The sequence below is a fragment of the Podarcis erhardii genome (genome assembly GCF_964252035.2).
Source record: "Podarcis erhardii genome assembly, chromosome: 1".
NCBI classification, from domain to species: domain Eukaryota; kingdom Metazoa; phylum Chordata; class Lepidosauria; order Squamata; family Lacertidae; genus Podarcis; species Podarcis erhardii.
The window spans coordinates 9,266,360-9,278,957 of record NC_138497.1 but is presented as its reverse complement, the minus strand read 5'-3'; the positions used below and the strand labels follow the sequence as shown (position 1 = coordinate 9,278,957).

The following is a 12,598-nucleotide window of genomic DNA, read 5'->3' as shown; positions in this document are numbered from 1 at the left end:
TATATATCTATATCTATCTATCTATATCTTTTATAAACAACAACACCTGCTTGTTGTGATTGTACGATTCCCCTTGGCTTTTTGCAAGGGGGTTTGTTAATATGGCCTTTTGCGGTCCCATCCACTCTATGCTTATATCTATCTATCTATCTATCTATCTATCTGTCTATCTATATCTATCTATCTCTATCTCTCTCTATATAAACAACAACACCCCAGAATGTTATATATATATGTGTGTGTATATATGGAGTCACGAAGAGTTGGACATGACTAAACGACTAAACAACAACAAATACACACACACACACACACACACACACACATATTGATCTGGTCTGCATCAATAGTATAGCATCTAGATCAAGGGAAGTAATAGTGCCACTGTATTCTGCTCTGGTCAGACCTCACCTGGAGTACTGTGTCCAGTTCTGGGCACCACAGTTCAAGAAGGACACTGACAAACTGGAACGTGTCCAGAGGAGGGCAACCAAAATGGTCAAAGGCCTGGAAACGATGCCTTATGAGGAACGGCTAAGGGAGCTGGGCATGTTTAGCCTGGAGAAGAGGAGGTTAAGGGGTGATATGATAGCCATGTTCAAATATATAAAAGGATGTCACATAGAGGAGGGAGAAAGGTTGTTTTCTGCTGCTCCAGAGAAGCGGACGCGGAGCAATGGTTCCAAACTACAAGAAAAAAGATTCCACCTAAACATTAGGAGGAACTTCCTGACAGTAAGAGCTGTTTGACAGTGGAATTTGCTGCCAAGGAGTGTGGTGGAGTCTCCTTCTTTGGAGGTCTTTAAGCAGAGGCTTGACAACCATATGTCAGGAGTGCTCTGATGGTGTTTCCTGCTTGGCAGGGGGTTGGACTCGATGGCCCTTGTGGTCTCTTCCAACTCTATGATTCTATGATTCTATGATATATATTATAGAATTTATATAAAAGGGGATCTTTCTGTGTGTATACACACAGACACACACACACACACACACACACACACATATATATACACAGCCCATTTTACACAGCAGCTAACAGTCAAGGATTACTGCCGCCCTGAAGCACCCCCCCCCCCCGCCGAGGCCGGCAGCACTTACAGCGTGTGGCCGCAGACGTTGACCATGAGCTTGAGGGAGGGGTTCCTGTACTTGGTGGTCTTGCAGCGGGGGCAGCCCTGGTCGTCCATGGCGGCCGGGGCTCCCTTCCTCCCTCTCCTGGCGCTGCAGCTACTCCTCGCCGCGGCTCAGCATCGCCTGGCAACTCCGGCCAGCGGCGTCCCTCCGCAAACAACGTCCGGGCGGCTCCGAAGCCTCGGGAACGAGAGTTCCGCCTGGCAGCGGGCGAGGAGCGGGGGAAGGAAAGCCGCGCCGCACAGAGAGCCCGACGGCTGACTTCTTTGAATTGTAGACTTGGAAGTTGTGTGATGGGCAGTTGTCTTTCCACAAGGGCCCAGGCTGATGCCAAAATCCAGCACCGCCTGAGCTGTGCGAGGGCGGCTGTATCCCGATTGAAGTGCAGAGTCTTTGAGGAGTGGGACCTTCGCAGGGAAACCAAAATGCTTGTTTACAAAGCTATTTGTCCTACCAACCTTACTGTGTGCTTGTGAAACATGGGCAACTTATAAACGCCATCTCCAACTCCTTGAAAGAAAATAAAAAAAATCCTTCCAGTAGCACCTTAAAGACCAACTAAGTTAGTTCTTGGTATGAGCTTTCGTATGCATGCACACTTCTTCAGATACATGCACACGAAAGCTCATACCAAGAACTAAGGTGCTACTGGAAGGATTTTTTTTATTTTGTTTTGACTATGGCAGACCAACACAGCTACCTATCTGCTCCTTGAAAGATTCCATCAATGGCCATAGCTGTCAACGTTTCCCTTTTTTTAAGGGAAATTCCCTTATTCCGAATAGGAATCCTCGTAAGAAAAGGGAAAAGTTGACAGCTATGTCAATGGCATCTCCGGAAAATTTTACACATCACTTGGGAATACGGGCGAACTAATGCCAGTGTACTGGAAGAAACAAAGATCACCAGAGTTGAAGCAATGATTCTTCAACATCAACTTCGTTGGACTCCTCATGTACGGATGCCTGATGATCGTCTTCCAAAGCAACTACTCTATTCCGAACTTAAGAATGGAAAGCGTAATGCTGGTGGTCAACAAAAGAGGTTTAAATACTGTCTCAAGGCATTTTTTAAAAAAATGTAGTATAAACACCAACAATTGGGAAACACTGACCTGCGAGCCCTCCAGTTTTCATGGGCTTTGAAGACACTTGAACTCAGGACGCAAGGGAGAAACGTGCTAGGAGGAAGGCACACTTGGCAAATCCACACCGTGATCAACTCCCACCCGGAAACCAATGTCCCCACTGTGGAAGGACGTGTGGATACAGAATTGGCCTCCACAGTCACTTACGGACTCATAGTTAAAACCGTGTTTATGGAAGACAATATTACTCGGCTACGAGTGATCGCCAAAAAAGAAGAGACTTGGAGGGGGGCAGCCAGGATTTATTGGGGGGGGTGGAGGAAGGATACCCACCTGTCATCATGGGCATAGCCAAGGAGGGGCAGCTTCTAAATCCATCAGAATCCATGAAATACATATTTAAGAAATCGAGACAGCAAACTTTTTTTTAGAAAGGAATGGGCGTGGTTTATTGAGTATTTGCAAAACAAACCTGGAAACAGATTAAGACAGGGTTCTTGTAACAACCTGCAGGTTGATATTGGAGATCTCCTATTAGAAGAGACGCATAAAAGAATGAGTTAAGACAGGAGTAGGCAGGAAAGGGTAAAAATGAATGTAAGGAACCGCAGAAAAAGGGGGAAGGGAGTCGAAACGGAAAATGTTAAAACTTGGTAAAATAATTGTGGCAATGTATAAAAAGGGACGCGGGTGGCGCTGTGGGTTAAACCACAGAGCCTAGGGCTTGCCGATCAGAAAGTTGGTGGTTTGAATCCCCAAAACGGGATGAGCTCCCGTTGCTCGGTCCCTGCTCCTGCCAATCTAGCAGTTCGAAAGCACGTCAAGTGCAAGTAGATAAATAGGTACCGCTGCAGCGGGAAGGTAAGCGGCGTTTCCGTGCGCTGCTCTGGTTCGCCAGAAGTGACTTAATCATGCTGGCCACATGATCCAGAAGCTGTACGCTGGCCAATAAAGCAAGATGAGCGCCACAACCCCAGAGTCGGTCACGACTGGACCTAATGGTCAGGGGTCACTTTACCTTTACCTATATAAATAAAAATTGTAAATAAAAATTTAAAAAATACAAATACATACAAATCTGAGGTTCGGTCTCCCCCCAACAAAAATCAATGCAAATAAATACAAAGCTGAGGTTCTGTCCCCCCCCCCAAACAAAAATACTGGCAACACCCACACCTGTCATCTTCCTCTGGCTGTATCAAGCAGATTCAGAATGAAATGTCTCAACAACAGTTGCTTTAAAATTATTTCTCAGAGAAATCTGTCAAAATCTTTCTACAATTTCTACTTTTAGTTAAGTATTTTTTATTGGACTAGATTGGGGTGGCACGACTACGTCCCACACACCGTTTTAGCTTTCAGACTGCAGAAGGCCATGCAGGTCTCTGCCCCGAGGTGCTTCCAATCTGCCTTTGCGTTGGAGAAGGCAATGTGGCTCCTGCGAGGGGACCTCGGCCTTACTCAGGTGCAAGCCCTGGCTATTTTAAATAGGACTTGCTTCCCAGGTTGCAGCATGGTCCTCCTGCCTACTGGGAAGCATATCCTGTTTAATTCAAGGAGGCTTGCTCTCAGGGAAGCCAGGGTTGGCATTGCATCTTTAGCTTGCGTAGGGACCCACTGCCTAATTCAATAGCACTTACTCCCCTTTGTCGTAACGTTGCATACCCTCCAACATTGCTCGGATGAAAATAGGGACATATAATAAGAATAATAATGAAGTACTGTATATAAATATTTAAAATACTAATGCTTTTAAATGTATAAATATGTGGATGTTTAAAGCTCACATACCTAGGAAGAGGCGTAGCTCTTCAGTGGTCGAGGATCTGCAGAAGATATCGGGTTCAATCCCATCTTATCTCCAAGCTGATGGTGTCTGTGAGCCACTTTGGAAGACAATCGTTCTCCAACGGGAGAAAGTTAGAAGTACTTGCTTAGTTTTCCCACTAGGATCAAAGAATTGTGCAGCCCAGTACTATGAACATTTTCTCGCAAGTAAATCCAACTATGTTCGGTGGAGCTTATTCCCAAGTAAGTATATATTGCCAGGGAGATCCTAAGCGTGTTTAGCCAGAAACAAGTCCAACTGAATTCAGACGGTCTTGCAGTACAATCCCATTCCTGTCTACTCAGAGGTAAGCTTCATTATTTTCCACGGGGCTTTCTCCCAAGTCAGCATGTACAGTATAGGACTGCAGGCTTATCAGCAACTATCATTGTAATCCCAGGCCCGTCAACTCAGAATTAAGTGCCATTGTGTTCAATGGGGCTTACTCCCAGGTAAGCGTGTAGAGGACTTTTCAGTCTAAGTGTGCATGGAGCCCTAGGCTGGAAAGGGGGTTATTTAAAGTCCCAATGACCCATCAACATGCCAAATATTACCACTTGGATCTGAACCGAATTAAGCCTGCTCTAGTCAAGGGGCGATCACACGGCAGATCTTGTCTAAATGGTTGAGTCGGTAACAGTGTCCCAAAGGCATTAAAATCGCAGATAACCAAAATGGGACTGGGTAATAGCTGTCAACTTTTCCCTTTTCTTGCAAGGAATCCTATTCGGAATAAGGGAATTTCCCTTTTAAAAAAGGGAAATGTTGACAGCTATGGACTGGGTGCTCTGCAATAATGTCACAATCTGACACGGATCTAGGCTTGGTATGCAGTTAGGGGTCATGTCAATCAAATGTAGTGTAGAGCTAGTGTAGTGTAGTGGTTAAGAGCGGTAGTCTCGTAATCTGGGGAACTGGGGTTCCCGTCTCCGCTCCTGACCACATGCAGCTGCTGGGTGACCTTGGGCTAGTCACACTTCTCTGAAGTCTCTCAGCCCCACTCACCTCACAGAGTGTTTGTTGTGGGGGAGGAAGGGAAAGGAGAATGTTAGCCGCTTTGAGACTCCTTCGGGTAGTGATAAAGCGGGATATCAAATCCAAACTCTTCTTCTTCTTCTTCTTCAAATCCTAATCATGAATGCGCTGATTTCAGTGGGGACTTGCTCCCGAGTAAATTGGGTTAGGAAAGCAGCTTCCATTATTTCCACACTAGAAATTGTTTTTCATTCACAGGGTCAAAGTACTTTTCGTCTTCCAAAACAAACCCCAACCTGTGTTTATTAAGATTTTCTCAAGAACAGAGAATAGGTCTATAAGGCAAGGATTGGGAGCCTGTAGTTTTCCAGCCAGCAGGAGCAGTGGTTAGGGACGATGAGTCCTTGCAGTAGATGGAGGTCCGCATGGCTGCTATATGAGAAGGGTTCACGCTAAATGACTGGCTTGGTACTGGGAGTTCAATATAGGGCATGGCCTAAGTACCTTATGGATCACGTCTGTCTTGGCAGCAATCTACAAGGCGCTTGAGGATCTGTCGGACTAGTCCAGACAGCAGATGGAAGAGAAAGACGTCTCATATAAAATACAATTGGTGGCTTCTGAGCAGAACAGTCACAGCCGCTTTTATACATGAAAACTGATTTGCAATCTGTACTGCCAATCCAAGTTAATAAATTTGCTAGGATCATACATCTGATGTCCTTTCCCATTCCAAACACCTCCGTGAAATGGGTGTCTGATTCTGATTCACAAAACGCGGGGAATGTGCCCGTCTCTGCTGCGGTGAGCTGAACCCAGGAGCAACGATCCACTGTGTCTGTGGGTGAAAGGAAATGTTTTCAGAAAATGAATGAATTCTTCCCAGACAGAGAAAGGAACGGCTGATCAAACATGCTTTTTTTTTTAAAAAAAGGAAGCTGTTTTGTTCTCACTCCTGTGTGCCATACTCAAGTGCCTCTTGTGCAACAACTGGGTATTACGCACTATACATTTCAAACACATTTAAAGCCTTGACACACACAGCAATGATCCTGAGAACCGTACTTTGTTAATGGTGCTGGAAACTACGGTTTCCATGATTCTTTACAGGGAGAGGTGTATTTTCAGTGTAGAGAGTGTACTGTATAGGCAACCTCAGTCCCACTTAACTGAATCGTGTTTACTCGAAAGTAAACATACATAGAGTTGTAGCCTTGCAGTTTGCTCCCATATATGCTTCCTTAGAGGACACAGGTGGTGCTGTGGGTTCAACCACAGAGCCTAGGACTTGCCGATCAGAAGGTCAGTGGTTCGAATCCCCGCAATGGGGTAAGCTCCCGTTGCTTGGTCCCTGCTCCTGCCCACCTAGCAGTTCGAAAGCTCGTCAAAGTGCAAGTAGATAAATAAAGTAGATAAATAGGTACCGCTCCAGCGGGAAGGTAAATGGCATTTCCGTGCGCTGCTCTGGTTCGCCAGAAGTGGCTTAGTCATGCTGGCCACATGACCCAGAAGCTGCACGCCGGCTCCCTCGGCCAATAAAGCGAGATGAGCGCCGCAACCCCAGAGTCGGCCACGACTGGACCTAATGGTCAGGGGTCCCTTTACCTTTACCTTTACGCTTCCTTAGACTTAAAGCTGCAGTTCTGTGTACCGATATTTGAGAGGACAAAGGCTGCAATCCTATGGTTCAGCTGGGAATAAGTCCCTCTACAGTTAATGAAACTTATTTCTGAGTAGAAATGTGTTGCGTAGAATTGTGCTCTTAAGTCCTACTACAAACTATGAGTTTGGGGAGGCTTACTTGCAAATAAATGTGTTTGGAGTTGCAGCTATCATGGTGTAATCCAGGGGTATTCAAAATAGTACCTGCCAGGTGTTGTTATTGTTTTGGACTCCAATTCCCATCAACCACTGCAAGCATGGCTATTGGTCTGGAATGATGGGAGTTGTAGTTTTAAAAAATGGTGGTGGTTAGCACTTGCCTGTAGCTGACAGAATCCATTATGAGAATCTCTGCACAAGAGAGTGGCAGTAGCAGCCAGGAGTTCAGTGTTATGTACACTGTGACTTGAGGTTGCAAAGATAGCAGCTTTGTATTTAGACACAACGCGCTCTCTGTTTATACTGCACTCTTTTAAGCACTGGCTTTCGTAAATCCAAAATCAAATAAATAAATGTCATGCCACTACTGGTACAGGAGCATTGCAACAAAAAACGGGAGATTCTTCCAAAGTTAAGTTAAGCTAAGCACATTTTGACCGCAATCCTATGCACAATTACCTGGGAGCAACACACAATGTAACAGGCTGTTTTTGACTATGTAACTTCTATTTTGAACACAATTCAACATATAATATCTCACAAAGTGGGAGAGCATCCCATTGAAAAGCAGGACTTGCTTCTATGTAGACACACGTCAGAACTGGTTTAAATTTCATTTTAAAGTGCCTACTTTGACTAGACTACATCATTCTTTGCCTTCTTGAGCTGCTCTTTATGATGACACTCCATTGCTGTGCTTTCCAACATTGTGGTGGGCAGAAAGTAATTTGGGATGGGGTGGGGGCAACTTTGCAATAGATTGACAAGCGTTTCGGACTCCTAAGAATTTAACAGCTTTTTTCCTTTCTCCCTACATTAGGCATTAGGAGAAAACCAGGAGTGGATTTTTGGCGCGTAAGGATTCTGAACTCAGTTCAGGTTCATAGAATCTTAGAGCTGGAAGGATTCTGAAAATGAATTCAAGGTTAAGCAATTTCTCAAATGCTTCTTGTAACTGAACACTGCTGGACACTTGTGTCTTCAGAGAAGAAGAAGAAGAAGAAGAAGAAGAAGAAGAAGAGAAGAAGAGGAGGAGGAGGAGGAGGAGGAGGAGGAGGAGTCTGGATTTGATATCCCACTTTATCACTACCCGAAGGAGTCTCAAAGCGGCTAACATCCTCCTTTCCCTTCCTCCCCCACAACAAACACTCTGTGAGGTGAGTGGGGCTGAGAGACTTCAGAGAAGTGTGACTGGCCCAAGGTCACCCAGCAGCTGCATGTGGAGGAGCAGGGAATCGAACCTGGTTCCCCAGATTACGAGTCTACCGCTCTTAACCACTACACCACACTGAACAGGGTAGGGACCCTTAGAAGCAGGCAATCTCTTGGGTCCTCCAGTGGGAGACTTGCTTAAGAACCCTTGGAGCTGTTAAAGGAGGAGTAGAATTTATTTATATGCCACCTATCTGGGTTTCCCCAGCCACTCTGGTCATCTTCCGACAAATGAAAACATCAAACACAGGGTTGTTTCAGAAGTCTTCTATAAGTCAGATAGTTGTTTATGACTTTGACATCCGACAGAAGGGTGTTCCACAGGGCCGGCGCCACCACCAAGAAGGCCCTCTGCCTGGTTCCCTGTGACCTCACTTCTCGCAAGAAGGCCCTTGGAGCTGGACCTCAGTGTCTGGGCTGAACAATGTGGGTGGAGACGCTCCTTCATACAGGATCACCACACCCTCCAGAATACTGGCACTCAAAGGCTGCACCTACAGACCCAGCGTTATCACGCAGCATATGAGTATGTAGTCTACTTGTGAGTAAGCAATCTCTGAATGAGCAGCTGTATATAAGGCATGCAAACGTGGTTCTCAAAGAGTGTGGCAAAAGGATGACTGTGGCAGGAAGATTCAAGGACAACTTAAGAAACATTTAAACATGCCGTATAGTATAGTAACAACAACAAAAATATTTGCAGAAGATGTTTCGTTGTTTTCTTTTGTTTTGCAGTAGAAGTACACCACTGGATTCTTTTTGGATATACAACTGGAAACAGTATCTGCGCCTCTCTTCAAGAGCATTGGTTAATCTTCTACAGTTCCCTACGACGTATTGCTGTGAACAAGGATTTTCAACTCTGCCAAATACAAAAAATCAGAAAAGAGAAAGGCTATTATGTATTGATGAGGAGATGAGAGTTTATCTGTCTCAGATTAGACCTAATATAAATAAGATTACCCAGCAAAAGCAAACACACCTCTCATTGAGTTTGTATACATACTTAAGATATATATATATAAAACAGGCTCATTTATAATTATATTTTGGTAATGATTCATGTTCTGCTGCACGCCTATGCACATTTAGTGGACTCAGTGTGACGTGTGTCTAGATTGCAACCTTATCTGAAGTAAGCCCTTTTGAAACTCAGTGGAGTTCCCTGCCAAGAAAATACCTTTGGGGGTTACGATCAGGGTTTATTCTAACATGCAGCTAGACGCATCTTGTGCAGAGTCACGGAAATTGTGCAGTGTGAAATAAGCTTGTGCTGCAGTCGGGCACCTGGGATTTAATAAGGAGCTAGGTAGAGTCTAAAAAGAAGAGGAGAAAATGGATGAGAAAAGACAAAAAGAAATAGAAAATGTAAAAAAAGAAAGAAAAAAAGGAGTCTTTGTCCTTGCCAGCAAGGAACTCTTTCCAAAGGCAAAGTGTTGTGGTTTAGTGTTCAGCAGTCTGTGGTCCAAAAACTGTCTCCAGCAGCTGCAGTTCTCCGTTGAAGGACTCTTTTCAACTCAGCCTTTCAGTAGAACATAGACGTGGTAGCCCAGTTAGTGATTTCTCCTTCAACAGACAGTTTGGCAAATCACAGGATAGTGCACACATATACCCACCCACCCACTCCCAGCCAACTATCATCTCAGCTCTGTCTTCACTTCTCAAGTATAACAGCAGCTGCAGCCTGGCAAAGGTCTCTGCTGCGTCTTAGGCCACGTTCCCACCATACCTTTATAGCACTATGATACCACTTTAAACTACCATGGCTCCCCCCCCCCAAAGAATTATGGGAGTTGTAGTTAAGTGTGCTGAGAGTTGCTAGGAAACTAACGTTCCCCGCACAGAACTCCTGGTGAAGATGAATTGATTGTGAAACCACTCTGGGAACTGAAGCTCTGTTGGGGGAATAGGGGTCTCCAAACAACTCTCAACAGAATCATAGAAATGTAGAGTTGGAAGGGACCCCGAGGGTCATCTAATCCAACCCTCTGCAATGCAGGAATTGCAACTAAAGCATCCATGACAGACAGCCATCCAATCTCCGTTTGAAAACCTCTAAGGAAAGAGAGTCTACCACTTTTGGAAAGCGTCTGTTTCATTTTCGAACAGCTCTTGCTGTCAGAAAGTTGTGTAGTGTCAGAATTTCCTTTCTTGAAACTTGAATCCATTGGTTCGAGTTCTACCCTCTGGGGCAGGAAAAAACAAGCTTGTTTCCATCCTCCATGTGACAGCCCTATAGATATTTGAAGATGACATATCTCCTCTCAGTCTCCTCTAGGCTAAACATCCCCAATTCCTTCAACCGTTCCTCATAAGGCTTGGAGAGCCAGTGTGGTGTAGTGGTTAAGAGCGGTAGTCTCATAATCTGGGGAACCGGGTTCGCGTCTCCATTCCTCCACCTGCAGCTGCTGGGTGACCTTGGGCCAGTCACACTTCTCTGAAGTCTCTCAGCCCCACTCACCTCACAGAGTGTTTGTTGTGGGGGAGGAAGGGAAAGGAGAATGTTAGCCGCTTTGAGACTCCTTCGGGTAGTGATAAAGCAGGATATCAAATCCAAACTCTTCTTCTTCTTCTTGGTTTCCAGACCCTTGTTCATCTTGGTCACCCACTGCATACCTTCCAGCTTGTCAACTCCTATCCTGGAGAACGTATCCTCAAAGAAGACTTCTCCCAAATGGCAGGGAATGAGGACAGTTCAGAGGATAGCATCACAAGGCTGAGACGATTCCTCCTTTCTTCCACTAGGCCCAGCAGACTGAACCAGGTAGACCAAGAGGTGTAAGGTCACCAGACAAAAACTGAAGGACAGGCAGACAGATCCACTGATATTAATAAGTTTGTTTTCCGGACCTTATTCCAGACAGTGTTGTAAATAATACATGGGTTAGAAGCAGCAGCAACCCTGCAGCTTTTGAGCAGCCATTTTGCAACTATCCTTCATTAACTCTTAGTATACCGCAGCAGTAAAAGTAAACAGAACCTCCAATGTATTTTACAGGGAGAATAGTCATTTTGTAACAGACTGCAAATCCTAGTCACAAAAAAATAATATTTTGGGTGGGGGCTCAGCTTTATAGTTCTGTTTTGAGCAGGAAGGGAGTCTTGGTGCCAAACTGCAGGTTAAGAAAGGGAAATAATCTCTTTGCCCAAGAAACTGCGGCAGGCGACTCCCCTTACCTTACCGCATTATTTTCAATGAACTTTTGCTTTTTCTTGCTCCCTCACTGTCTTTCTCATTTCCCCAAATTTCCAGCTTTCTTTCCGTGCTGTCTTCTTCTTTTCCCCTGCCTCTTCCTGTGTTAATTCTTGTTTTCTCTGCCCTCTTTCATTTTGGGGGTGGACAGTATACTGGCTGCTTGTGCGGGGGGGGGGGGTCAGAGCTTAGACTAAACCCTACTTACACTCCCATATTTTATTCCCCCCCCCAATGTCCACATAAGAGTGTAAAAAGATGGTGACTTACAGCGCCACCCTATGCTTGTCTACTCAGAAGCAAGCCCCATTCAGTTCTATGGGACTTATAGATAAGTTGATACAGGATTTCACAGGATTCAATCCCACGGACTGCTTAATTGGGGTTGAGGAGCTCAACGGGGCTTACTTCTGAGCAATCCTCTACGCACTTTGGAGTAAGAACCACTGAATTTAATGGATCAGACTCCTAAATATATATGCATATATGCATTACTCCACCAAGTAATGTGGAGAGGCGGGGTTTGAACTCTCTAACCCCTACACTAGCTGTCCACAGAAAGTTATCTTACACTCTCAACCATTTATTTGGAAACCTGAAAATTTAATTTAACTGGGAAGCTTAACTGGGACCGACTGAGCTCAATGAGACTTTATTTCTGAGCAACCCTCTGCGCACCACGCAGTAAGAACCACTGACTTTAATGGCTCTAACTCCTAAATATACGTGCAAAGTCCTGTGTTATAGACCAAGTAATGTGGAGAGGCAGGTTCTGAAGTCTCCCTTAGCTAACCGCTACAGCTGCATTGAAATATATCCACTCTCTCAACAATTTACGTATCTCGAAACTTGAAAGTTTTGCTTCTAAGGATGCCTAGAAAGAGGGACACCTACGCTTCCCTTTCGGGGTTTTCCCTGCATCTCCCCCATCCCAGCCGCTCCAGGGAAGCATTGCAGGGGAAGAGAGGGGGGGGGCGTGGCACAGACCAGCCGCGCTCGCCCCGATCTTCCAGGTAGAGGTGTTTCGCTTTTCGAAAAAGGAGGGAGCAAAGCCTCGCCAAGCGGGCACCGACGGGAGGGGCGGGGCAGGGGAGGGGTTGATTGACGGTTCCCATAGAAACCCCGGGATGCCCCCGCCCCCTCCGCACTGGGCGGCCAATCCGCGCCCGTGCCCGGGTCCAGGAGGCTGCTTGTGCCATTAAAGAATATGTAGGCAGGCGAGAGGCAGAGAAGGCTTTGGAGGAGTCACGTTGTGGTGGTAGTGGAGGGGGGGCGGGGGGAGAGGAAGAAAAGGGAGAGGGGGGGGTTGGGGAGGAGGAGGAGGTCGGACGGGGTGGGGGGAAAGGAG

The 12,598-nt window shown here is 45.7% G+C and overlaps 2 protein-coding genes across 2 annotated transcripts in view; both read right to left on the bottom strand.

Moving 5' to 3' along the window:
* The window catches only part of MNAT1 (MNAT1 component of CDK activating kinase), a 140,043-nt gene extending 138,776 nt beyond the window's left edge, over nt 1-1,267 (bottom strand). The window contains exon 1 of the mRNA XM_081865379.1: nt 1,102-1,267. Coding sequence (XP_081721505.1) covers nt 1,102-1,190 — 89 coding nt within the window. The 5' untranslated portion in view covers nt 1,191-1,267. The remainder of the gene's footprint in view (nt 1-1,101) is intronic.
* SIX6 (SIX homeobox 6) overlaps nt 1-12,598 on the bottom strand; it is a 284,160-nt gene that overhangs the window by 116,167 nt on the left and 155,395 nt on the right. The window lies entirely within an intron of this gene.